The sequence below is a fragment of the Aquila chrysaetos genome, chromosome 9 (genome assembly GCF_900496995.4).
Source record: "Aquila chrysaetos chrysaetos chromosome 9, bAquChr1.4, whole genome shotgun sequence".
Lineage (NCBI taxonomy): Eukaryota > Metazoa > Chordata > Aves > Accipitriformes > Accipitridae > Aquila > Aquila chrysaetos.
In genome coordinates, this window is record NC_044012.1 from 10,939,103 (window position 1) to 10,964,720 (window position 25,618).

The following is a 25,618-nucleotide window of genomic DNA, read 5'->3' on the forward strand; positions in this document are numbered from 1 at the left end:
CTGATTGCTACTACCACTGTGCTAGAAATTTTACATTCCTCAAATAGGCTGAATTATATGTGTGATCACACTCACTATGTTCCAGGCAAAATAAGCACGGTTTGAGCTGGAAGGCCTTGTTGACCTTGTCCTTTTGGGCTGTCGGAGGATGCATGTCCACAGCGAGACATTCAGATGTTCAGCAGTGGAGGGGCAGTAGGACAGGGAAGGGGCTTTACAGACATACTTTTCCTTCCAAGTCATTCATTCCTGGTGGTGCTCTCCTTTATGCTTCCAGCTGTACATGTCTCCTTGCTTTGCTAATCCCAGTAATCACAAGGTACTTTTAGAAGCAGGATTTTCTTTTTTTTTTCTTTGGGGTCAATAATTCAGTTGCTAAAGTTATTTGCATGTCCCCTTGTGCTGTGGTTGTCAACTTGAGCATGAACCTTGAGCAGTCAGCGGAGCTCTGAATCACGGACAAAGCAACCCAAAGCAGTACAGACGATAGAGCAGCCACAAGAACTACTTGGTCTTCCAGTTCATTGCCTTGGTAGCAAAAGATCTTTCTATAAATGCCAAGCGAGAGGTATAAATCATCCTGGAACTGCCATGCACTAAATCAAGAAGCAGAGAAATGAATGAATATTTGTAAACCAAGTGTCAGTGTAACTAAAACACTGTGCAGAACAATAGGCCTGTGATATGCCTTGTGCCGTCGGGAGGCTCCACGGCGGAGTTGGAGATCCGCACAAAGGGAAGTTATGCAGAGGCACGCCGGCTGTGGCCGAGGCAGGATGAACTCTGTGCAGATAGCGTCAGTAATTTCATGGTTCAGAGCAGTAATTTCACATACTGTATGAAGCAATAAGCATTTGCTGTGCTAGCTTCAGGCTTTCCCTGTGTGACTGCGTGGATCTACGTAACAGTAACAAAAGCCGCCTAGTTTCCAGCAGCTGCTAATCAGAGCTGATACTGGCTCCCATGACATCTACTCCGCAATGCTGACCTGGAGCTGCCGTGGTTTAATTCACCAGCACAGACATGCCCTAGGCTCATAGCTGCTAAAATATGGCATTGGGGAGGGTGGTGTTTGAGAGTTGCTTCTACAACCTCCTGTGTTCCTAAACTCTCAGCCATCACCTCACCCTACATTTGAAACTCTGGAAAGTTTCCGACAAAACAGAACGGCCCAAGTACTTACTGAAGCAAGTAGGAATAGGCTGAGGCTGAGCCCTGCTGACCTGCTAGCAGTGCTGATCCCTCAGGCAGGTAAAGCTCAGCTCCTGTGTCCTGATCAGCACTGTCGTTCTGGAACTGGTCCCAGTGCCTGCCTTTGTGGCCATGACCTCTCCCAGCAGCTTTGCCTTACATGAGCCACAGCCTCGTAAAGCAGTAGGCACAGTGGAGGTAATGAAAGTTATTCCAGAAGCTGGAGTTAGAACCTAGAGCTTGCTTCTACAAAACTTCCAGTGAATGTGATCTTCACTGCATTTGTAACCAAACAAATTAATCTCAAATTTTGATTTTTCTGAGTAAGTTCTACATATGCATCCCTCCTGCCCCACGCCTGTATATTAATTGAGTAAAGCCTCCTGTAGGAGGCAGGTGCTGAAGTGATGGAGATCTTTTTAAGTCAGCAGATATATATCTCAAGGGCTTAAGTAGTTTATTGGTGGTGGTTTTTTCCTTCTTTCCTTGAGGAGGAAGGCAAGTTCAGGACAATCTCAATAAGATTTAACAATGACAGCAAAAAGTTTCCTGGTCCACAGCCTGTTTCTTGTCTTGCTTTACTTAGGCTGTGATAGGTGTTAAGTGTTGTGGCCCATCTTCCTCCAGTTTAGCCTACTCCAACCTCCAGCACGGCCACTGCAGGGAGCGTGTAGGTACTTGGAAGCCACAGTTATGTTACTGGATGGGGTCAGGTCTCTCCTGGCCGTGGGGTGTTGCAGAGCCAGGTGTAGTTGGGCTGTGGCTTGGGAGGGGAGCTTAAAACGTTTACCTGAGTATTTCCCACTTTTCTTAGTCTGTCATTTTCAACCTTAATTCGAGTTGTGGTGTCTTCTGATCTTCACCCGGGGCAGAGGGCAGTGCTGGTAACTTAGCCAGACAGTCCCCTCATCGTTCCTATCACAAGATGTAGCTGCTGAGCGTGTCCAGGATATATTTATTTACTTGTAACTTGTACATACCAGATTTTATGTTGGGTATTCAAGCCTTGGTACATTTGCCAGGCATCGGCCAGGTGACAAATGAAAGCTCTCTGCCTGTGGTGGCAAGGACTGGCAGGGTTTCCTGGGCTGCCTCCCTTGCTCCTGCACGGCTTCTGGGAAGAGGCTCTGTCCCTGTGCCCTGTGTAGGTGCGTTGTTTCTTTTATCTGCCTCTGACTGGGACATGACGTGTGCATTGGAAGATCCCTCCTCCTGTGGTTGTTGGAAGGAAGGGAGCATTTTTCTCGCCTGAAGTCACCTCTTGGCATCTGAGCAGCCGCAGTCCAGGACGTCTGCACAGTAGCTGCTGTCAGCTTGGGCAGGTACTGCTGCGGCAGTGGCACGGCTGCCTGGGTTTGGGGCAGCTCTGATGCTTCGCTATTTACCAGCTGCTTAGAGTTTTTTTTTAAAGGTAGTAGCAACACCCTATGTAAAACCTGCCTGGGCATGAGATCACCGGCTGCAGGCACTGCCGCCGTTGTGGGAACACCTCCCACGGCCAGTGACACCTGCAGGCGCCTGATGCAGCCCATCCGCAGTCCTCCTACTCTTGCAGCCAGCCCCTGTTGCTGCAGTTTGATGTCTTAAGTCGAGTTAAGGCTTCTCTCCTTTGTTCTTCCTGCTTTATGGCTGTAGGTTTTCATTTCCCTGCCCCTGCACCTTGGCTAGGCCACAGGTGTAGAAAAGGTTGTTGAGGACTTAGGTAGAGACGGTCTTTTCCTGTCCGAGAGAAGAAAAGGGGATTTTGCAGTAGCCCACTGTGACGTTCACCCGCTCTTTTGCCAGCACTGCAGCATGAACAGAACTGTGGAGGCAGAGAGGGAGTCATCTGTGCCATGTGTTAGTTGTTAATTTTAGCTATACCATAACTCTTGACGACAGGACTTGGTTGTTTCCTACTGTAGGCAGCATGTAGCAGTTATCCTGGAGATACGGTGTGGCTGTAAGACAGTAAAGCTGCAGCTCATCCCTGAGCCGTGGCACGCTGTCAAGGAGCACGATAGCCAGATTCTCTCCTCTGACTCAGCTGCTGCATACTGAAGTTGAGGGGCCGTATGGTAACATTTTTCTTGCCTTTGTGCTAAACCTTTGACTTCAGGTTAAGTGAGGATGGCATGAGGCACAGGCTGAGTTCCACACATCTCAGGACAAAGCTTGACCAAAAGGTGATTGTATATCTGCCATTATATGTACTCCATTTAACCTTTGCCTACTGCCTTTTTCCCAATTCTGGGTACCTGGTGAGGTCTGAAGTACCAGCCTGTACTGGCATGGTCAAAAGAGCACCCCAGAATTTGATGTGCAGGTCCCAAACTGAACTTCTAATGCGTAGGCTACTACAGGGAAGTCACAGAAGTACATTATAGCAGGCTGAACAAAAAATCATTATAGCTTTAATACCTTCTCTAGGTTGTTGCTGATGCCTTTGCTTGTTATAATGCATTGCATTTGGTCTCTTGAGTCTGGAGCAAAACAATTGACTACATCAGAAAATACCTGTCTTGTTTTCTCCTGGTGCTGATATTAGCATTTTGCTAATGCGTGAGTTACCCAGACAGCATTGTGTTTCTGACGGCTGTGTTGCCCTACAGTGCTGGAGGCTTGCCTGGGTTGTGTCCAGAGGTGTTCTTCTGACTGACACAGTCAAGCTCAGTGAAGTGGACTGCTTAAAGGTGTGGGGAGCGCTGGCAATGTGCTGCAGCTAACTCCAGCGGGGAGTCTCTGGGAGCTCCTTCTCTTTCTAACATCACTCTTGTTCATGGTCTTTTACTGTGGTCCACAGAGTGTTTGTTCAGTCTCTACTCTCGTGTTTGGTTAAACACTGTGTGAGGATGCAAACATCTCTTCACTGCAGTAAAGGAGCACTGTGACACTGTGCTCCTGCTCAGCTAACCTTTATGCAAACTTTGGGTATATGCAACTTCTTATAACATCTTTTTCTAGCTGAAGAGAGACACCAGATCTGCAGGAGAGCTGATGACCTGGGTGGAAGTGCAACAGTTGATGAGTTAAAGAACTGGAGGCACAGTTGGCTACTTAGAATAGAGGTGTCAGGAGGGACAAGGAATTGTACAAAGGCTGAAGCAGTTGATCTGAAGTCATGTCAAGTGAAGTGTCAGAAACAAGACATGCTTGCTCTGTAATGGAACATTCTTCATAGGTGGTTTAACAAGCTTTGGAATTAAATCTGGGTTAAAAAAAAAAAAGTGATGTAGCTGTTATGTCAAGGCTTTCACAAGCTTGCAGTGTGCAGTCTGGGCTGTGACTGGTGGAAAACAGCCATGTAATCAGTGCTTTTCCTAGGCAGTTATGAGCTCACACTATACTCACACCACAGCTGCATATATATTTTCCAAAATACACTTTTGGAATTATACATGCGCTGTTTAAGTATGCTAATTGTCTCTGTGGTCATTCATTCCTGCAGTTAATGACTAGTCTCTTAGAGAAAATGAGTTAACAAACTGACAGCTGCTCATAACAAATCACTTGTTGGAGAGACCAGTGTAAGTTTAACATCCACAATAAATCCTTCTTTTGCTTCTGACGGTTCAGTGCAGCAATGGCAAAGAAATGAGGCAATAACTTAATTTATCAAAGTGGTTCACGGCTGCAGCGGATTCGTGCATGAAAGCTCATAGACAGAAATGCCAGGGAATTACAGACTCTGGATTTCTGCTCCTCTTTGAGTAATATTAAGTGTAATTAGGAAAAGGTAGAGCTCTCAGTGTATAGACTGTCAACAGCCGCCAGTCCCAGGTGCATGGTTGGCATGAAAAGATGGGCAAGAAGGGTGCAGATAGCTGGGGAGTTCTGAAGGGCTCTCTTCTGGCTCCACTGCCAAGAGTGAACTGAAATGTCATACCAAAACCTGACGCAGAAGTAACACATTGCTCATTTCTGGTGTGAGCCCCGTGATCTCTGCTGTGCATGCAACCCCTCCTGCCCCAGGGCCAGGAGGGACCGGGGTTATTGCAGAGCTTGTGGTATGTGATGAGACAGAGCGGGTTTGTGGATGCTGTGCTGCTGCTGAGAGCAATTCCTGCAGCTGCTGGCTGATGGGATGCCTTTTCTGATCATACTGTCTACAATAATCAATAACCATCTTTCATCAGCAGTTAACCATTAACTCCTGGTAAATACCAGACCTTTTTCGTAACCTTTTGTTACAAATAAATAAATAGATGTAACAGCCTTGGATAAGGCAACAAATATTCTGAAATTCCCATTTCCTATATAAGAGCTGAGGACCAGCATTTTCTTAACCCTTTGTTTGCAATGAACTGATGGATCTAGCTGGCAGCTAGTTTGTATTACAGGTTTAGCTTGGGACGTTGGTATCTGATAATATTATAGTTTCTGCCTCACTGAAACACTGAAATCAGGTTTAAGATTTTTTTTTTAAATAATCTATTATTAATAGACTTATTGTTTTTTAAAATGCTTGTTTCATTTGACAGATATGCTTATGATCCAAAATGGCAACATTGTGCCAGGATGCTGAGCTAGTTGAATGAAACGGTAATCTCTCTTCATGATTTGAAATGAGAGAGTTAAAGGTATAAAGACCAAAACCCCCATGATTTAATGAAAGGTCTTTCCATTTCAGTATTTGAATCAGTAGCATAGGAAGATTGTTTTCTTCAAATATTTTTATTTTTTTAACTTGACAGTGTCCCATTTAAACTGAACACACTACACAGCTCATACAGGTGGCTGTGTTAATGCTGCACTGAACTGAAACAGTTTGGTTTCAGAAACGGTGTTTAAAATGTGTCTTGAGTAGCTTGGGGTGGGGGGCAGAGCTACTCATGGGCATTGTGTTGTCTATGACTGTTTCCTCATTGAGAGCCCGGGTGAAGTCTCAGCTGTATCACTGGGTACTGCTCTTCTGCCAGCTTTGCTCATCTCCATACAGCTACCTGCCAGGGACAGATGGCATTTCTCTCTGGTGTGGCAGGTTAGGCCAATTCACATACTAGGAGTGAATAAAAGCAAAACCTATGGAAACTGAACTGAGACACCCAGCGCTTTGTTAGCTTAACTTTGTTCTTTCTGCTATTAAAGTTTCTACCAGTTCGTAATATGCTAATTCCCCCCGGAGCAGCTTGCATTTGTATTTTCTGTGTGTTTGTGCATAAAATGTTCACAACACAGCAGGGGAGAATTCGAGATGATTAAAGCCCAATTTTGTAGTTCTTGAGTTCCTAGACTCTGAAGTATATTAGCAGTTTTGTTGATGCTGCTGATTAATGCTAAGCTTGTGTGTGCTTTTGTAGAAATAGGGCCTCAAAGAGCACATGGAGCACAGCAGCTTCATTATAGAGTTTTATGAGGCAGAAATCTCAATTTTTATTTTCTACTGTAGTGTTTTCAACATCACACAGCCTTGTCTTGAGATGTACTGTCCTGCTACAATCAAATAGAGACCAGCGGACATCTCAGGAGAATTTAAAATCTGTGGTCCTGAGTATGTGACAGAAGGACGTGGATTCTCCAGCATTTCATTTCCTCTTCATGGGGATACAGAATTCTTGAATTATCTCCCCGCCTTGGTTTGAATTTAGAGAGATTATGTGTAGATAGAAATAAATGCATAGGCAAAAGACTCTTAAAGCTATAACTATGAGGAAAAAGCTTTTTAAAAACAAACAAAAAAAATACCCCCAAACCCCCTCTTTGTAGAGCTTATTAAAATCATGACATTTCCTGTGAGTCTGCTGTGTGTGGAGCTAACCACTGACTTTGCCAGTGCTACGTTGGCTCGTCATGCTTCGGTGTCATGCGGACTTCATGGGAGTCATCCCTGGCATCACCAAGAGCAGGCTCGGGCAGCAGAGGTGAATTTCTGAGCCTACTGAAGCAAAACTGCCAGCCAGAATTTTTGCCCTTAGACTATAAGGAAGGTAGAAGCCTTGCACTTCTGTGTTGTAAGGTGCCAGGTTATGTTTATGAGGTTACATACTACTATTTGTGGAAAGTTAAACAATTACTAAATGTGACTGACAGACCCATTTTCCCAGTACTGCATGGCTTCCACATGGACCAACGCTCTTGATGTTGCACTGCTGGAGAGGGGCAAAGAGAAGTCTTTTGGTTTTGGACCGAATTGTTGTTTTATTAGTGATTATTGAATGTAATGTGGTGGAACACCTAGCTGTGAAGGTCTAAGTTATCTCTTGGGCAAATGGAGTTATTTCCAAGAAGTGTGCAGGTTTTCTGTCCTCTCTCATTGTACCTGCCTCCTTTGGATTTCTGTCTTTGGCCAGCCTCAGTCTCCATGCATTGAAACACCGGCAGAGGCTTCCCACACACTCTTTTTTTGATTTTGGGTTAATTGCCATGCGTTTGTTTCACTCAAGCCACCTGTTGCTATCTTGAGTACTTGAATCTATTCAGGGTGAGGAGCTCATTGATCTAGGGCCTGATGGGTGTATCATGAGTGTTATGAATCAATGGCCTGGAGCTGCGGAGGACTCTAACTTTCATTCTCTTTCTGCTTTGTAGGTATTTGTATAAAATGTGGAAAAGGTGTGTATGGAGCGAGCCAGGCTTGCCAAGCAATGGGTAACCTCTATCATACCAACTGCTTCACGTGCTGCTCTTGTGGTAAGTCAGATCTACTATAGCCTTATTAAGTGGCTTCCTTTTGTAATATATATTCCTTTAGCAACCAGTGCACAAAGTGAGACCTCATCTTGCCTGCTTCCCGAGGCAAAATTCCCATGCAAGACTCCAGCTTCAAAAGTTGTTTTTTATTTGCCATCTGTAAGTGTTCAATGGTGTTTCCTTAAGCAACAGCCCAGAAAAGTAGTATTTGGTTGTTTTAAGGGCTGCATTTACAAAATGGCTTCAACCTGGCCATTATAAGCACTACATACTTTAAATCACTTGTGTTTATGGAACTGTAATGTGCATTTATCATTTTTACAGAAAAACGAAAGAATTTGTGCAGCCAAAACTGTGTTTTCCCTCACTTTCTGTTTGCAAATGCAACTCTAGTCGAGCAGGTATATTTGTCGTTCCTGTATATACATAATGCTCAAAAACTGTTCTCTTATGTTTGAACGTGATAAAACCAAATAGAAACTGCATGTTGAAACACCTTAAGCTATTACAGTATTTAATTTTTGTAGAGGAAAACTTGCAGGTAAATAACTCTCCTCCTTGCCATTCTCAGGACCTTTTTAGGTTTCTCTTTTAATCTGAACACATCTGAAAGTGTTGCATTTTGTATGTGATTTGGATAAGTCATGGCTTTGCCAGAGGAAACAGGACTTGGAAAATTCAGGGCAGCACTTTCAGAAGTGTTTGCCTTAAGTCAAGCATTGTGAACTTAAGTTGGAAACTTTCTCACTGTCTTGTCTAACTGCTGAGAGCTCACAAATTCCCACTGAGTTCAAGGGAAGTATGAGAGCTCAATTTTCAGGAGTCTGGTAATTTTTCTTGATATACCCACACACTTATTTACATTCCTAATATATGAAAACATTTGCCTGGATGTTGAAGATCTTGTTGTGATACGTATACACAGCAAACAATATACTCTGAGCAGAATATGCCGAGTGTAAATTGTTTATAAAAAGGATTAATTAAAGATTAGAAAAAGAGTAAAAGATTATTGGCATAGAACCAAAGAAGTTGATAACTAAAAGACCATTGTAAAGTTCACTTGTAAAAGGAGATGTGTTGTCTTTTCTCCTGAGATTTGTACAGATAAATATTGGTTTAAAGAAACCTACAACCTGAACGTGGAATTTAGTGACCTTCATAAATTACTCTGGACCATTACCAGGTTCTAGAATAAACTCGTCTCAGACCTTCAGGGATTGCTCTCGACTTTGCTCAAGTCTGACAGTGAATGAGTAGCTATTTTGTTGGCTCCCAAAGTGAACAGCATCCTGCTTAGCAGAGGATTACAAAATATGATATCGGATAATATCTATCCGCTCATCTCCAACATTAACCTAACCTAATTGCATGGGTGAATTCCAGCTTCCTTTCTGGGGCAGATGTGTGTTTTTTTTTTTTTTTTTTTTTTTTAAGTAGTCAGGATGCATGTTTGCTACCACAGGGGTCTGTACACAGGTCACTCTGTTCCTCAGAAGAATGTATAAGGGCCGAGGAATGTATTTTAACAGCAAAATACAAACCTAAGTTAATTATTCAAAAGCAAAACAAGCTTTTCTGACTGGGCAAAGTGCGTGTGGCCAGCGTACATCTACCATAGGGCGACTTCAGACATGTCCGTTCGGAGCGTACTTTTGCCCCACCCCACCGTGCTGGTGGAATTTTGTGATTCACACAGCTTTCCATGAGTCACGCACACGCACAAGGAAGCAGTGCTCCAGGTTGTCTTCTGAGCTTCTTGCTGTACTGCTTGTGGGCTGGAGGGCCCAGCTGTCATCCGCCAGGATGTTTCGCAAGCGAAAAGGGCTTGGATTTCCTTCTGTCTGCAGCCTCTGATACAATCCCATTGAAAGGGGAATGTGTGGGGACTTTCTTATGTTAGGCACTGAAAAGGTGGATGTGCTGCTAACGTGGCAGTAGTGCCAGAGTGCAGGTAAAAAAACTTGATCAAAGCTTAGGGTCAGCTACATGCGATGGTGAGTCAAAAGCAGAGCTTTTCCTCTCCACTCAGCTCTGAAATGGTATCAAAATGAGCATAGCTGGAAAGGGGGTGTTGCATTAACTCTTCGGTTCCCCACTTTATCTGGGGCTGTGTGGTCCTTGGGAAAACCAGAGTGATTCAGGACAGTGCCGGTAGATCCAGATGTTGGGAACGAGGCATGCAGGTCTGTCCTGGGCTTGGCTAGGATAGAGTTAATTTTGACAAGAAGCTGGGAGGGGACACAACAAGGGTAGCTGACCCGAACTAGAGATATTTGATACCATATGACTGTCATACTCAGTATATATACTGGGGGAGCTGGGGGAGGGGTGGGAGGAGGGATTGAGGCTCAGGAACAGGCTGAGCATCAGGTTCTGGGTGGCGAGCAATTGCATTATACATCACTTACTTTATACATTCTTTTATTAGTATTATTGTTATTATTACTTCTCTCCTTGTGTTGTACTATTAAACTGTCCTTATCTCAACCCACGAGGTTTTACCCATTTCTTCTGATTCTCCCCCGCCATCCCAGTGCGAGGAGAGGAGTGAGAAAATGGCCACATGGTGCTTAGCTGCTGGCTGGGGTTTTAAACCATGACAAGGTCCCACCTATGGGAATTGCATCCTGCAGTGTGCTGCTGAAAAGGCTTTACAGGACATGCTGTACAAGCAACCAAACGCAAACTTCTCATAGTAGTGCAGTTTATGAACAGGTAGTTCATTTTACCTTCAGTGTGACTTTTCTGAGAATTCTGCGCTCTGGTTTTGGTGCCCACCTTTAAAGAGATGAGGAAAAAAGTGGAGAGGGTCTGAAAGGAGTTGCATAGATGATTAAAGGCTGGAGGAGGAAAGCTAAATTGTGAGAGCCCAGTGTATTTTGGGTATCAGAAATGATGAGAGAGACATGTGGTTGGAGCTCGTAAATACTTTTACCATAAAATGGCATTAAAAAGTGGTCTCATACGTACCAGAGACAAACACAAGAGAGATCTTTCTGGAGGCTGCAATTACACAATTCAAATAAGAAATCAAAGACACTTTTTATACAATGAGGATGATTAACTTCTGGAATGAAATAGCAAGAAAAGTGGCAGATTCTCGTTTCTTCTTTGTTTTCAAATTAAGACCAAATGTCCCTTTGGAAAGTGTTTTAAGTTGAGCCAAGCTTTTTAGATTCAGTACATAGGTAACTGGGTGATCATGAATGACCTTTGTGAGGCAAGAGGTCACAGAACACAGACTAATGCTCCTTCTGAGCCTTTAACAGGAGAGTACAGAAGTACGTGAGTACTCTGCCCAAAACAGTTCCTATGCACTAGTTCCTATGTATTCTTAGAAACATGAGAGTACAAGCTCGCCTTTCTTTTTTCCTCTTTTTTCCCAAATAACAAGAATGATCCAAACTCTCCTCCAGCAGTTATCAGTCTTGCTTTCAATATAATGGATCTAGAAAGTAAAAGGCAGTAACCAAAGAAGACGAATTCTGTACCTGAAGATGTTTGATTTAGATAAGGGCCCAATATTTAACCAGCAACAATTTAAAAAATAAAATTAAAAAAAATATATATTTAAAACCCTTGGGAAAAGTTGTGATTTGGAGACCACTCAGGCTGAAACATGATAATGAGTAATGAAGCCTCCAAGGGCCTCGTTTCAGCACTCTGCAGTGAGTATTTTCAGCTCAGCAAAGACAAGTGCAGTTATGCAGAGAAGCGTGAAGAGACCCTCAGTAGGAAATTCTGCCCGAGTCAGAGTCCTTTCTTAGGCATTTGTTTGAGTTTAACTTTGGTTTCGGTGCCAAGTGCCATCTGTCAGGGTGCCCTGGTCGAAAAAGGCAGCGGGTGGCAGAATGGGCCTTCCTGCGCCTTCCAGGGAGCATACAGCGCTTGTCCCAGTGCTGTCCTTTTCGACTCCCACCATCGTATGTCACACCATTGCTGGAGGGTTTGTGTTGCTTGTAATTAAGAGGAGAACCTAAAACACGCTCACAGATGCAGGCACCTCTGTGAGGACGCCAGCCCTGCTAGTGTAGAAGTGTGAGGATGCAAGGGTGGAGTCTCAGGGGTCTTCTGCAGTGATGGTGGTTAGCTCTTGAGAACATGAACACAGAAAGATGAGGAAATATTTAGAAATACAGTAAACAGACAGGAGACTTCTGTCCCCTTTAGATGTTTTGGTAAAATGCTCAGATGGTCAATCTCTTCATTGTCTTACTAGGTTCTGGCAACTTTAGGATAAAACTCAGTAATATATTGATTCAGAGCTGTACAGGATCTCCTCAAAAAAAAAAAAAAAAAAAAAAAGGAAATCTTGCCAATGAGCTGAGGCCAGAAGAAGAATGGAAATGAAAAGTAAATGACCTAGCAGGCACATTTTATATGTTGCATTTCTGCCTCTTTAATGTGTTCAGTGGGCTTTGGATAGTTGAGCCTTGCTCCCATAACTGAGCAAGTTCAGCATCTCAGAGCTTTGCTCTGTCAGTTAATTTTTGTTACGTCTCTGTGTAAACCACTACTGCCTTCTGCAAAAAGCCATGCTCCTCAGATTAGCTCCCCCCCCCCCCCCCCCCCCGCCCCAAGGTCAGATAATTCTCTTCAGGTAATGTAAAAGCCAAAGCGATCTGGTTTCGCTGGGATCAAGTAGTTCAATGTAGATCTTTATCCACAGTCTCTTAGAGAAAACAACTGAAGCTTGTTAGGATGGTTTTTAAATGTAGATTCAAATCCTCTCCCAGCCCTAACACCAGTGGAACCTCTTTTAGGCCTTGATTCAGCAAAACACTTAGACATGTGCTTAAATCTGTTATATTACTCATATGTAAGCATGCTTTGCTGAATCTTAAATAACAGAGATGAATTCAGGCAACAACATACACTGTCCCTTCTGTTAAGTGTAAAATTTTAGTTTTGGCAGGAGTTCAGTTGCAGATTTTGCTTATGGAAGACAAGAGCTGAAAAATGTCTGCCTGAAAAGCTCATCATCTAATTCCTCGTGGTAGTATTTCAGAGCATGACAGGATTTCTTGAAGAATAATTGCAATAATGCCAGATTGCTTGTGTGCTCTAAGTGCAGGTGATCAGTTGCAGGAATTAATGGGCTCTATTTCATACTCATTACAGAAGATAACTTGCCAGGTGCCTCCAGTTTGCAGATCATAATGCTATCCATAGCATCTTTTCAGGCTGAAAATTTTAATCCAGTGGCAATGATTGTAGAAACTGCAGTAAGATAAATCTTTACAATGAGGAATATCGGTCTGTTATTTGTTACTCTGAGGGTGTAGGAGATGGGCAGGGAATGAGCTTTGCAGAGCTAAGGGTTTGAAGTCTCTGTACTTGGAAAGCTGAGGCATACTTTAGCATAAAAACCAGGAACACGTTCTGCTCTCTTACATGAAGGCAAATGTTTGAGCATGCCATTCGTCTTTAATTTGCACTTTTGCCACTGGTTTTAAGGCACAGGAAATCACCGCAAGAGCAATCAGAAGCCTAAAGCAAACTGTATAATCCCAAAGGTATGCAGCTCATTTCTTACCTGGTAGCTATTGATCAGACTGGAGCACTCACAGGGGTTTCATACAGCAGTTTAATTTTAAGGGACAGCTCGTAAAGGTATCACAGTTCAGTTGATTACTGGTGCTGCTGCTGCCTCAGCACCAGCCTTTGTCCAGACTTCACAAGCTCATTGCTACAAGCCTCTAAAGAGAAGCATCACAGCGAGGGCTGACAGCACTGCCATTTTAAAAGGCCAAGTGGGACAACTGTAGCAGTAGGTATTGTTACCCTGAAGGTGTAAAGAGCAGTTCTGAATTAGCCCGTGCCCTCCAACTGATGTGAAAGAGGAATTGGTTCGTGGTTGTGGACGCAACCTGCCTTTTCACTTGTATTAAGTCTCGGAGACAGCAGCTCCCTTCTGACTGAGGCCACTCAGTGCTGCTGTATGTAGATGTCTATTAATAGGTGGTTCCTCATGTCCTGGCTTGTAGGGAGAAGTTCCTTGCGACCCTGGAAATGGTCTTTTGCGTATTTGCTGCCCTGGGTTGAACCTTTGTTTGCTCTTGGTGGTAGTAAGGCACAGAGCATCTTAAGGGAGCTGTGTCCCTTCAGTGTATATTTATCAGCAGTTGGTGAGTTTTTAAAATACCTAAATTCCCAGTAGAAGGTTCATTTTCAATTTGTATTTGTTCTGTCCCCACAGCATAAATTTGGCATGAGTCACTGTATCCAAATTGCATGCTGCCAGTACTTGCTTTGTAGCCTTAAATTAAATTCTCTGTGAATGTGATTTTCACATAGAATAAAACAAAATTCGGTGTCAAATCTGAGCTCTACACTGTGTGTCCACCAGCGTTAGAGTTGGTAATCACAGTGGTACAAATATGTGTGTGTGTGTGTGTGTGTGAGTGGCTTTTAACTCTTCAGTGCCTTGTGGCTGACTTTTAGGTGAGTCAGTTGCAGGTTCAGTATCTGTTCATCTGACTGCCACCGCTTTATGCAACGATTCTGAGCACCAAGGAAACGCAGCAAGAACACTTAAGGGAGAGGAGCTAATGACTATTGCTGCGAGGGGTACATTGCTGTGCAGTGAAAGTCTGCTGGGTAGCTAATGTCCTTGCACACTTTGCCCTGCCATTTTCTAACCACATACTGTCAGACTGGAGCAGACTGGAATTTTGGGATTTTTGGTCTGTAATCCTGCCAGAGCCATTGGCTAATACCTGGTGCTCAGAGGAAGACGAGCCGGCGGGTGATTCAGTGCTGTGCATGTGGGAACATTCCTCCCCGACCCCCGTGGCCTGGAGCGTGAGAGCTGGATGCCCTCAACTTGCATAACTGCGATTGTTACTCATCCCCAACTCAGACCCCGCATTTGGATTGAATTCACGGCCACCTGAATGTTTGGTGGTTTCCAGGCCATAACTGGAGCTAGCAGTAGGTCCTGATGCACTGCGTGTGGGGCACTTACTTTGAGGTGTGATTCATGGGAAAAGCCAAGCACTTTGGAGAGGTGCGAGTTTGGTTAGGAAGAAGGACCAAAGGATTTGCTATATGGGCTGCTAAGACTGCGGTTTGTGTAGACGTTTAATTGAGATAACTAGCAGCATTGCTGCAGGAGTGCAGAATTTTGCCTGAGTCATTCTTTGTCTCTGGCATAAGTTACAGCCTGTGCTTAGCTCCATGCTTTCCATTTTAACACCTATCAAGACAGATAGTTAAAAACTATTTCAGGTATGTCTGCAACTGCAGTCCCAGATGAACCCATTAATGCAAAACTCACAGAAAGGGAGGTGCTCACTTTTTTAAAAAGAGGCAGTCGGATGGTAGAGATGACAGCTGGCTTCGGACAGTTCGGGTTCACCTTGCACAAGACTGAACCATGAATGAGTCTCAGCAAAGGAATGTAATCTTGTCTTCTGGTAATTAAAGTCAAACTTGGATACCAGCCCATGTGAAAGCCCAAGTACCTTCGGGTACCGATTGGTAGAAAAATGTTTCCTTTATCTTGATCTGTGGTTAGTCTGATAATATTCCAGGCTTTAGAAAAACAAAAAAGGATGGGATATGGGATGGGAAAAGGGTAATCAGAAGTGTTTGAGATGGGACTGACACAGGAAATTCTCCTTTATTTACAATGTATTTAGCTGGGTTTTATATTTTAGGAGGTATTTAGTAGTTTCTCCGGATTGCTGTCATCCCAGCTAGCTCTGGTCCAGCAGGGCACTGATCAGTGTGTGTGTCTTCAGATAAATAGACCAGTCCATTGACCGTGTCTCTTCTACAACTGATACTACTAGATGTTATGTCATGAAAGGTTTTAAATTCTGTGACTACTTTAAATTAAGTTAGTTCAACTCTAGGAGAGAACCTGTTTTTAAAGGGTGGTTTATCTGATTGGCCCAGTCCTGGGCCTTACTTCCATGGGGACATCTCAGATGCTTGAAGATGCATGTGCTTAAAGTTTTTTTTTTGGTTGGGGGGGGGGTCTTAATACAGAGTATCACTCTTCTCTGAGGGCTGCTTTAGCACCTAGCGTTGATAGATCTGGAGGCTGACCCCCAGGGAAGGTGGTGTTGATAGGTATCTAGCCGACATAGAAACAGAAGACGTTTCCATTCCCTATTTCTGATTATCAGAGGGCATGGGATGAATTGGTTTGTCTCTGTCTCCTTGTTTCCTTGAAAGGTAGTAATTGCGTTCTGCTATTAATTATTCCAGCATGAAATGCATGGCTTTTGATGGTTATTTTAATTGGTGGGGGTTGCCTGGCAACTAATGACGGAAACTTTTCTCTGTGTTGATTGACTGACCATCGATGTATTCCTCACACAATATTTTTGTATTCATAATGTGGAAGCAATCACTGACAGCACCTGTGATCTTTTCAGGGGTTGGAAAACACATAAAGTATAAAAAAAATGCTCTAATTAACAAGGTTTCTGCCTGATTTTTATTTCTCTGTAAAAACCATAGAGAACCTAATCACTTCCTTGCATAGTTTTGTGTGTTTGGAATGCCACCTATTGTTTAGTGTAACAAGATTTGCTAAAATTTCCTTGTTTACTTATCAGCATCTATTATCTGCAGGTCTCGATTGTCTTAGTCTGAAACCCACATCTCTTGTGTGTTTTTTCATCTTTCCGTTCTACTCTCTTTTCTCCTCTTTCTTGCCTTCCCATCCACCCATTTAAAATGTTTTCTTGGAACATATCTCAGTTTCTCCAAAAGAAAATATTCCCTCAGGCTGCTGTTGAGTTCATCTCTCAAAGGGGAAGAAATCCAGATAATCCAGAACAGAGCGCAGGCAAGTCACTGACATTATCAACAGATGTTTCTGTTTCCTATTTCCAGGTTCTGTAATTCTTAAGTATTACCTAAAAACAAAGGGAAAAACAGGTGGAAGGAAAAAAGTGAGGAAGAAAATGAATGACAGGAGATACACACGGCTGGCTTCCTGTAATTTTAATGATCTATGTTTCTGCTATATGTTGTCCCTATGTATTTTGCTATATGCCTAGTCAACGCTTTAGTGATGTCCTTGATCCTTTACTCATCTGAAAACAAGACCCCGGAACGCCATAGCTCTCTGAAATAATTTCTAATTTAATATAGATCATCATTTCTTCAACAATAAATCAACTCTTATCTCTACATGTGTCAGTTAATCAGTTTTGTCCTTCATCACTTCAGCACTCAGTAAATCAGTTCTTCCTCCCACAAACAACTGATTATTTCTTTTCCAGTGCCTGTCTCAGTACATTTGGTCCTCACACACAAACTTGTCCATGTACAGCAACATGTCCATGCTCATGTGTTTAGCCTCCCCTCTAAACCTGCGTCACCTGGATACTCTCCTATCATTTGACTGAATCTCCATCTTTCCTTTGTCCTACCCTTTGGATGTGTGGATCTCGCCATTAGTGCTCTGGATTGACCCAAAGTGTGGTCTGTGGGCCACCATTACCTGATAGTTTTCCTGGTGCATTGGAAGGATTGAACTTCAGGTTTTGTCTCTGATACATCTTCTGTGAAGAAGGGATGGCCAGCTTTCCATCTCCCTTGACTTTTTCTTCTTCTTTCTGCTTACATTTGCTCTGGCATGTGCCTGTTCTACTATTGAAGAATTCAGACTTTATTGTTACTGCTGTGTGGGCATCTTTTGTTCTTCATTTCAAATGAGCACATTGGATTTCTTTAGTAAAGATCTTAACTGCATGTTAGTACCTTTTTCTCCAGAAAATAGTGAGCTTGCCCCCTTGCCCTTGGCACTGTTTGAAGTCTTACTGTACCCTGGTCATTTCCCGTTTTGACTTGCTATGCATATCTTAGGCTTTTCCTGGATCCCTGAGTTCCCAGGGTTTAAAGACTCTAGACTGCTGACAGCTCATCATTCCCTTACCAAGGAGGCAAATTATACCACTTTGCAGCTGTGGAAACTTCAGCCTGTCCTTCCTCACCAGCAAAGCTCCTTTTCCAAACTTCCCGTGTACTTCTATAACTGAATCGTCTTCTGTTCTTATTCCTGTTACCTGTTTTCCCACTGTCTCCAGTCTTGGACTTCTTTCTGTCCCTTCTGCTGGTGACAGTCTGCAGCACAGTGGCAGGACCTCTATCCTCTCCCCTCTTGCAAGGCTGCACACCCGCCTCTCACTCCTGCCCTGCAAGTCCTGCCTAACAGGGACAGGAGCTCTTAGCAAAGGACATGGTATGAAGTGGAAATCTGGTTTTGCTGCCTCTGTTACCTTCATCCTCATGTGCTGTCTAACAAAAGAACTCTTTTGCTTTGCCCCTCATCCATGCCTCCTATCCAGGCTAGGCTACTAACTCATCCTTTGTAATAATTCTTGTTTACTGCTTATTTCAAGGGAGAGATATCTGTATGGCCTGAAAACTCATTGATGTTCCACACCAGGAAGCAGCCTGGGTTTTATCTTACAAATTAATTTTACAGATCAAAGGTTTCCACTGCCACTCTTCACCTTAAGGATGCTTTTGGTTCTTGCAGGTCTAGAAAAGCTGTTTCCCATAAGAAGCTTGCCATGCACAAAAGAAAAGATTTTTTTTTTTTTTTTAAGTTTGTCTTCACACTTATAAAATAAACAGTGGCAGCAGACTTTAGCATTCTGTCTTTCAGGCTTTCTTCTGTCAGAAGGTATTGGCAAATGACAGAGGAAAAATTCTTAGCTGTGAGGATTGATAGGTTGGTGATCACAAAGGGGTGAATTGGCCCTGTGAGGCGGAGGACAGGGTTTTACTCCGCTTGCTGTGGGCTTCCTTGTCATTGTGGGCAGATCACTTAGCCGGTCTGGCTTTACACATGTGGAGATAATTCTTCTCACCTACCTCACATGGGTGATATTGTGCCGATTCCATTAATATTTTGAAATTATTTGGAGATCCTGAGGTTGAAGTACTGGAGAAGTAAGAAGTTTTGTAAGTTACTAAATAATTATCATTATATCACAAATACATGTATTTGCTGGAGGAAACATTTGCAGTGTCTGGCAGCCAAGCCATACAGCTGCTGCAGTATGCTACTGAAAATAATTACTTGCTCAAATAATGCATATTTACAGTTTATGGGGGACTATTTAGAGGATTATATATCATTAAATACATGGACTAATGTAAGATTTTAAAAAGACTACTTTCCCAGCACCACTCCCCAGAGTCCTTAGTGCCTGGGCCACGTGAATAACGTTCCCATTCCTCTGTCCAAGCCCAATGTTGTGTTTTTAATTTATTTTAAGTATCCAAGGAATGCTGTCTCCAGTATTCAGAGGACTCTAAATCGGATGTGAGACACAAATGCACCAGAGAAGCTTATCAGAGAAACAGGGTTGGCACGAAGCCTACATAAACAACCATAAATTTTTTTCTCATTTAAATGATGGGACTCAGGAGGATTGGCTGATTATAGCTGCAGTGGGCTGTCCTTGGGCACCAAGGAAAGTGCTTTGGTGACCCCTGGTATTTGACATGAACTGAATGTTTTGCTTGCTTATAAACTTACTGTTACAGAATGACCAGCTTGGTTCTGGTAAATTGACTTCACAGGTCACTTTCCAGAATTGTTTACCAGCAGTGGATGTTGTCTCCTATCCTTGGACTTCTCAGGAAATTTTAGCTTGGTTTTAACCCAGGTAGGAAGAGCACTCTTTTCTGCCTCTCTCCCTCAAAACACAACACAGGAAGAAACTCAGTAAATTTGATCTTAGCCAGAAAGTATTTTTTTCCCCTTCCAGTAAATATCTCATTTCCTGAAAATCTTGCCTTGGACCAGAACTTCTACTGGGACTTTTTAGATTTAACATCACTCATGGCCAAATCCAGTTTCAGTTAGCGTCAAAGTATTCTTGACTTTGTGGGGAGCAGCATGAGCTCTTAGCTGGGCAGCAGGAGCCTGGTCCCATCATACCAACATTAATGGTGTGGTTTGCCCTAGCTGAGCCTGTTCCCTGTACTTGTGTAAAAAGTAGGTAATTTTGCAATATAGCTTTGATTATGAACACCATGCCAGAAATAGTAAGGAATTATTTTATGGTTTTACTGAGAAACTCCTAGTATTTTACTAGTGTAAAACCTATATGTAGGTGCCCTGCATTAAACTGACACAAATAAAAATAGGAAATCTTCATGCTTGCAAACTCAATCCCACAGTCTTGAATTAGGTACAGTAAACACTTTCTAAAAACAAACCTGAAGCAAAACCCTGCCATGGCCTGTCTGATAGCCAATGTCCAGTCTGTATTCAGTACTCCTCCATTTATAGGATTATTGACTCCATTTGGCAGTTCACAGGACTAGTATCCGACTGAGCGCAGGCAGTGCGCTTTGGCAGCCAGCAGAGATAATGCAATACACTGTAGTGTCGGTGCATGTCTGGAAATCGGTGCTGGGCTGCAGAGGATGAAAGCAGTCTGGCTGGGGCTGGCACCTGATGTGTAGATGCTCTGTGCTGTCCCTTAAACAGTCGCCTTCTCTTGATGCTCCACCCTCTCGTGAAAGCTCAACAGCTTTCCTGGCTCAACGTTCAAATAAATTAATGAGAATTATTTTCTTAAAAGTGGTGGAGAAAGCAGGAGTGTAATAACTTTAGGTGTAGTCCTTGCCTGTCCCAAATGTCCCAGCAGGCCCAGGGCATGCAAGGAGCGAGGAGGGGTTCCTCAGGGAATGGCATTGAGCATTTTCTGGACACTTGGTCCTCTTGCTCCTCTTCTCATGGACATTGAGTACTTGAGGAACAGGTCTGTGTACTGTGGTCTGGGGCCAGAATAACCTCCTAGCGTTGTTTTGGGGTAGTGGGGCCTCAGGGCCTTCAGCATTTCACCCACAACATTGCTGTTTCTGGGTGATGGAATGACCACCCTGCCAGCTGAAATGGCAAAAAGCGTCCCCGTCTCTCTGCAACGTCCCACAAAGCAGAGTGACGGGTGAAGGTGTAGCTCCGTATGTTTGTGTTTAAGTTTTAGTTCGTGCACGACGCGATTAGAGAGATGTGGAACCATACTGGAGGCAGTAGGTGTTGCTTACGCTCTCAAAGCGTCTTCTGTCGAGTGGTTTTGCAAGCGCACCTGTCTCCTCGTACAATTTGGGAGGAGTGCTTCGGGACAGGAACGCGTAGGGGAGGCTGTTGACAGTCGTGGCCTCTGAGATGGGGTTCAAACCTCGTGGTAAACTCAGTTGTTTGTGAGGTTACTGGGGCTTTGCGAAGTCATTCCCAAAGTCCCCCGTGAGCGCTTGCTACCTTGTGGTGTCAGGGGCAGGCTTGCAAAAACAGGTTTCAAGTTGCATGGATACCCTCCCTTTCCTCTGCCTCTTCATCCCGTGCAGGTGGCACAGGCGTCGAGTGCTCAGCAAGGGGTTCTGTCGCTGCTTTGTGCACCATCCCACTCCTTTCTGTCTTCACAAGCTTCCTTTATAGGCGCAAAAAAACCCTGTATTCCTTTCCTTTCCTTTTCAGGGCCCCACGTAACCTCGTCCTCACCTCCGTACCTGCTGTTACTGTTTCTCGCCCTGTGATTCAGCTGGTCAGTCCCTAGCATTGCCATCCCCCTGCTCCCTCTGTCCTGCTTCTGCAGCTCAGCCTTGGTGCAGGCAGGCAGCCTGCCTGTGTTTGGGAAGAGGCTCCCACCCCCTGCCTGCCCAGCCGCCCTGCCTTCCACTGGCAGGGACTCTGCTTCTAAGTGCTCCCTGCTCTGGTTGCCTCCTTAGGCTTGCTTCTTTCTCTTTCTCTCCCCCAGCCCCCAAGCTGATTTTTCTTGCTTAAAGCCATCAAGCCTTGACTCTTTGTTTGCCATGCTCCTGTGAATTTGCACTGCGTTTGGAGTAGTAGCAATAAAAGTGAATGATGAGCTAGGCAAGAAATAGGCAAAGAAGTGGAAGAGATAACCGTTCAAAGTATTGTATCTCCTGTAAGAAGAAATAAAATTGGCAGTGGCTGCTGGCTTCTGACAGCACAGCTGACTCGGCTGGTGTAGGTGATTCGTGGTGCCAGTGCACACGCAGAATATGGCCGCTAATACCTGCCAGCTCTTTTAATTGTACCTGTGCAGAGTGAAAGGTGTCTGATTTAAAGCATATTTAAAAGCAGGAATGAATTTGGCAATCATTTTTGATTACTGACTGCTGTGTCTCAATGGTTGTTTATCAGTGTATTTTAAAACACAAGTGTGGTATGTCCTAACATTAAATTGGATACAGTCATAGAACCTCAGTCACTTAACACAGCTGGCTGCCTGGGTACTCCACACTGTCACTCTTCCAGCTGCATTCCCTGCAAAATTTTTCCTGGAAATAATGCAAATACCTTACTTGAGTGAGTCAGTGGATTACCGACCTTAGGAACCACAGCAGTGTAAATTCAGACCTATGGAAACAATTTGCTGAATCAGTATTAACAATCCAGTGGTCTCCAGAGCAGCGGTCTCCAAAGTGGGGTGCATGCACCCCAGAGAGTGCTTCAGACGATCCATTGGGGTGTGGGAAGAAAATACTTCAGTAGTAGATGTATATAATTTATAAATAAATAAGTATACATGTATTGGACGTGCATGCTCAAACGCTTTTTACTGATAGGGGAGCATGACCAAAAAAGTTTGGAGACCGCTGTTTTAGAGGAAGACAGACTGAAGAATACACAGCCACCAGGACTTGTTTTGCTGTTTCTACAAGTTATTTAACAAAGGAGACTGTATATGCTTGGGGAAATGAGGGTGGAAATCACCTACTTAAACTCTTAAGAAGGCATGTAGGTGAGGGCCAGACATCATGTTTTCTAAGCCTTGTTTTTGAACAGATGTTATTTTTTATTAGCCTGGTTAAATTCTAGTAGCAAATCATACCCATTGTTACAACTGTTCTTTTTCAGGCAGTGCTACATGAGAGGTTGGTTCAAGTAAAGTGGCCAGTGGCTAATATCTCAGAAGTACTGTGGTGTTTAGATGATGATCGTGAAGATAATTTGGTGTTACATACAGAGATGGCACAGCATGGATGCTGGCAGATGCAGACATACAGTACCTGCATAGTGAAACCACAGGGAGGTTCCAGTTAAATATGTGCAAAGGGGAAAGTCGTCCTTTCTCAGTGAAGTTCTGCAGCTGATTCTGTATGGTTTTGAATGATTAACTTTGGGGTTTACAGCAGCCAATGCATTTGGGGTTTGTGGTTTGCTGTATAGCTGCTTTTTCTATTTGCCATAGAGCTGCTTTTCCACCTAGCCCAAATGTTGGGCTGGTGAACAGGGTATGCAAAAACAGAAAACCAGGGAAAATCAAAAGAAGGAATAACCAAGTTTGATATGGGCATGGCTGAAGGCAGAGGTTTTCGTTGTCTTAGTCACCACTGGCTGTAGTGGCGAGCCGATGTCTCATGCTGGGTAGGGAAGAGAGGAAGGAAGTGGATTTAGTGGAAAATTGATTGCATCTACTTGGGCTCTTTCCAGCTGAATCCTGAGTTAAGTACATTCATCCTGAACTAATCGTTGGGGAGAATTGGCTGAAATCTCACATACTTCTTAAAAGGAAAGCTAAGCATTAAAGGAACAATATCCTTATTGTACCTGAGTGCCAAAAGAAGTGAGTGTACTATCAGGAGTCCTACCTATTCAGCTCTCTGTCTTGGAAGCTGCTTGTGATTCTAGTTCTAACGTGATCTGGTGCAGGAAGCTGTGGTCGGTCCACCACAAAACATCAAGGACAGGCCATTTTGCAGGGCTGATTTCTGATTATATTTCAAACTGGCTGAGCAAGGCCCAGTTCATTTCAGTAATTCAGTGCAACTGTAATTTTCAGTTTTATTTTATTTACAGCAAAGTATACTGGAATATTGTCTAAACCACGTATCTAAGGTCCTAACAAAGTTTTGTTCAAAGTTACGCAGAATAAATCTGAGGTAGCATTATTAGCATCAGTATAATTGTTCACCAGTGTGAGCAAGAGGAGAGTTGTCTCTCTGTGCAGTTCTTTCAAACTTACTGCTAAATAATCTAAACCCAAACAATGTGCTTCAGAACTGGCAGAATATTTTAATACTTTGCCATCCTGAGAATATTTAGATTTTTTTCTACTGTGTACTAACCTTTCTAAGCTTTCTTAGCACTTCTGGTCCTGAGGACTATTCCCCGATGCATTCTTCCATTATCACATGAAGAAAAAGGTTACAGCTGTTGCTCAAGATGCTATCTCTGGGCACTGTGGATCTCAACAATCTCACTTTATTTCAAAGATTTATCTCAAGGGAATGAGAATTGAGCACTGTGAGCTTGATTTCACAAACACATGGGTGCCATTGGTGTTGGCTGCTGAACACTTTCTGGATGTGACTCAAGCATTGCTGGTGTGTTTAGGTTCATCAACAGCGCCCTTTGATGCTGCTCACACTGAGGTGCTGACGCATACGATGCTACTGGGAGGAAGAAAGTAAACTGTTCCTGTGCAAATCCATTCTTGTTTTTCTGAGACAACGCAGAAGATAGTTTAGGGAAATTGCTCATCTCCCTTGAGGCTCTCTTGCATGTTGCCACAGGATTGGGCTGTGTCCACTCCTTTTGTTCAACATACTTTTATGTATCAAGTATTAGGAGAGAAGGTGATGCTGCAGCTCACTTCATGCAGAGATGACATTCAGCAATCTGACTTGCCATTCCAGCTCTTGATCAGATTTCTGATCATCTGCTTCAAAGCCAGGCTAAGCTATGATTTTTAGTTGAGGCTGAACTTGAATGAAGAAGAGAATAATGCAAGAAGAACCTGGTAGCAATGGTGAGAGGTCTGCACTGCCCTCAGTTCAGCAAGTTTACCTAACTTTTGCTAGCTAAGTTGTCAGGTGGAGTCTCTGGTGGGTTCTTGCCCTGATCTGAATGTCCAGTTGGCAGTAGGAATGAAACCTCTTTTTTTTTTTTTGGTTTGGTTTGTTCTTTTTTTCCTCCTTTAGTCTTACTGGAATACAGTGGCGGCTTCTTTTGGATGTATTCCCATAGAAATTTTCTCCCTTGTGTATTATAGCAGTTCACTCCTGATGAAGGCTGCTCATTAACTTCAGGCAGGGCAGAACTCGGTGGCTTGGTCATGTGTCCTGCAGGGAGCTCACACGCAGAGTGGGAACCTTTTGAGTCAGGGACTATCAGTTCTACTTGTATGAGTCCACTTCTGTGTTGTGCAAAGAGGACAGAGTCTCAAAAAGCTGCTAGATAAAAATACCAGTTGTGCCTGTGGTTCTGCATGCTGTTTGCTTCCAGGTGCAGTTGAAGACTGAAGTTTCAGGCTTTGACTTGCAAAGCTCTTCTCTAGTCTGGTGGTGATGACTGTAGAGGCTGCTTTGTTCTTTTGGATGTAACAGAAGCTTGAGATCAGCAGAGGTTTAAAACAAACAAAAGGGAACACTTCATACAGTGCGTAATGAAATTGTGGAACTCGCTGCTATAGGAACAGCATGGAGGCCAAAAGTATAAATGATCTCATAGAGGAATTAGATAAATTAAAGAAGGATTTGTCCAGCGAGGCTATTAAACATAATAGTTATGATGCAACCTGTGGTGCAGGAAGGCCTTAAGTGCTGGCTGCTGGAAGCTGAGAGGTTATTCTTGGGAACACATCAACCTGTGTTTCTAATGCTGTTTCTAAAGCCCTGTTTCTAATGCTCTTTCCCATTGAGCTTCCACTCTTGGCCAGAGCTGGAGACAGGGTACCGCGCTAGATGGATCCTTGTTGCTGCCATTTTGGTGGTTCTTACTGGAGCTTGAATGAAAACCACCCACCACGTTGCATGGGTGGCGGCCAGCAAGGCTGCTCAGGAAGGTTGCATCCTGCACAGT

General features: G+C 43.6%; 1 protein-coding gene across 1 annotated transcript in view; it reads left to right on the forward strand.

The window, feature by feature from the left end:
* LOC115346284 (WT1 interacting protein) overlaps positions 1 to 25,618 on the forward strand; it is an 88,126-nt gene that overhangs the window by 25,199 nt on the left and 37,309 nt on the right. The window contains exon 2 of the mRNA XM_030026156.2: positions 7,699 to 7,800. Coding sequence (XP_029882016.1) covers positions 7,699 to 7,800 — 102 coding nt within the window. The remainder of the gene's footprint in view (positions 1 to 7,698; positions 7,801 to 25,618) is intronic.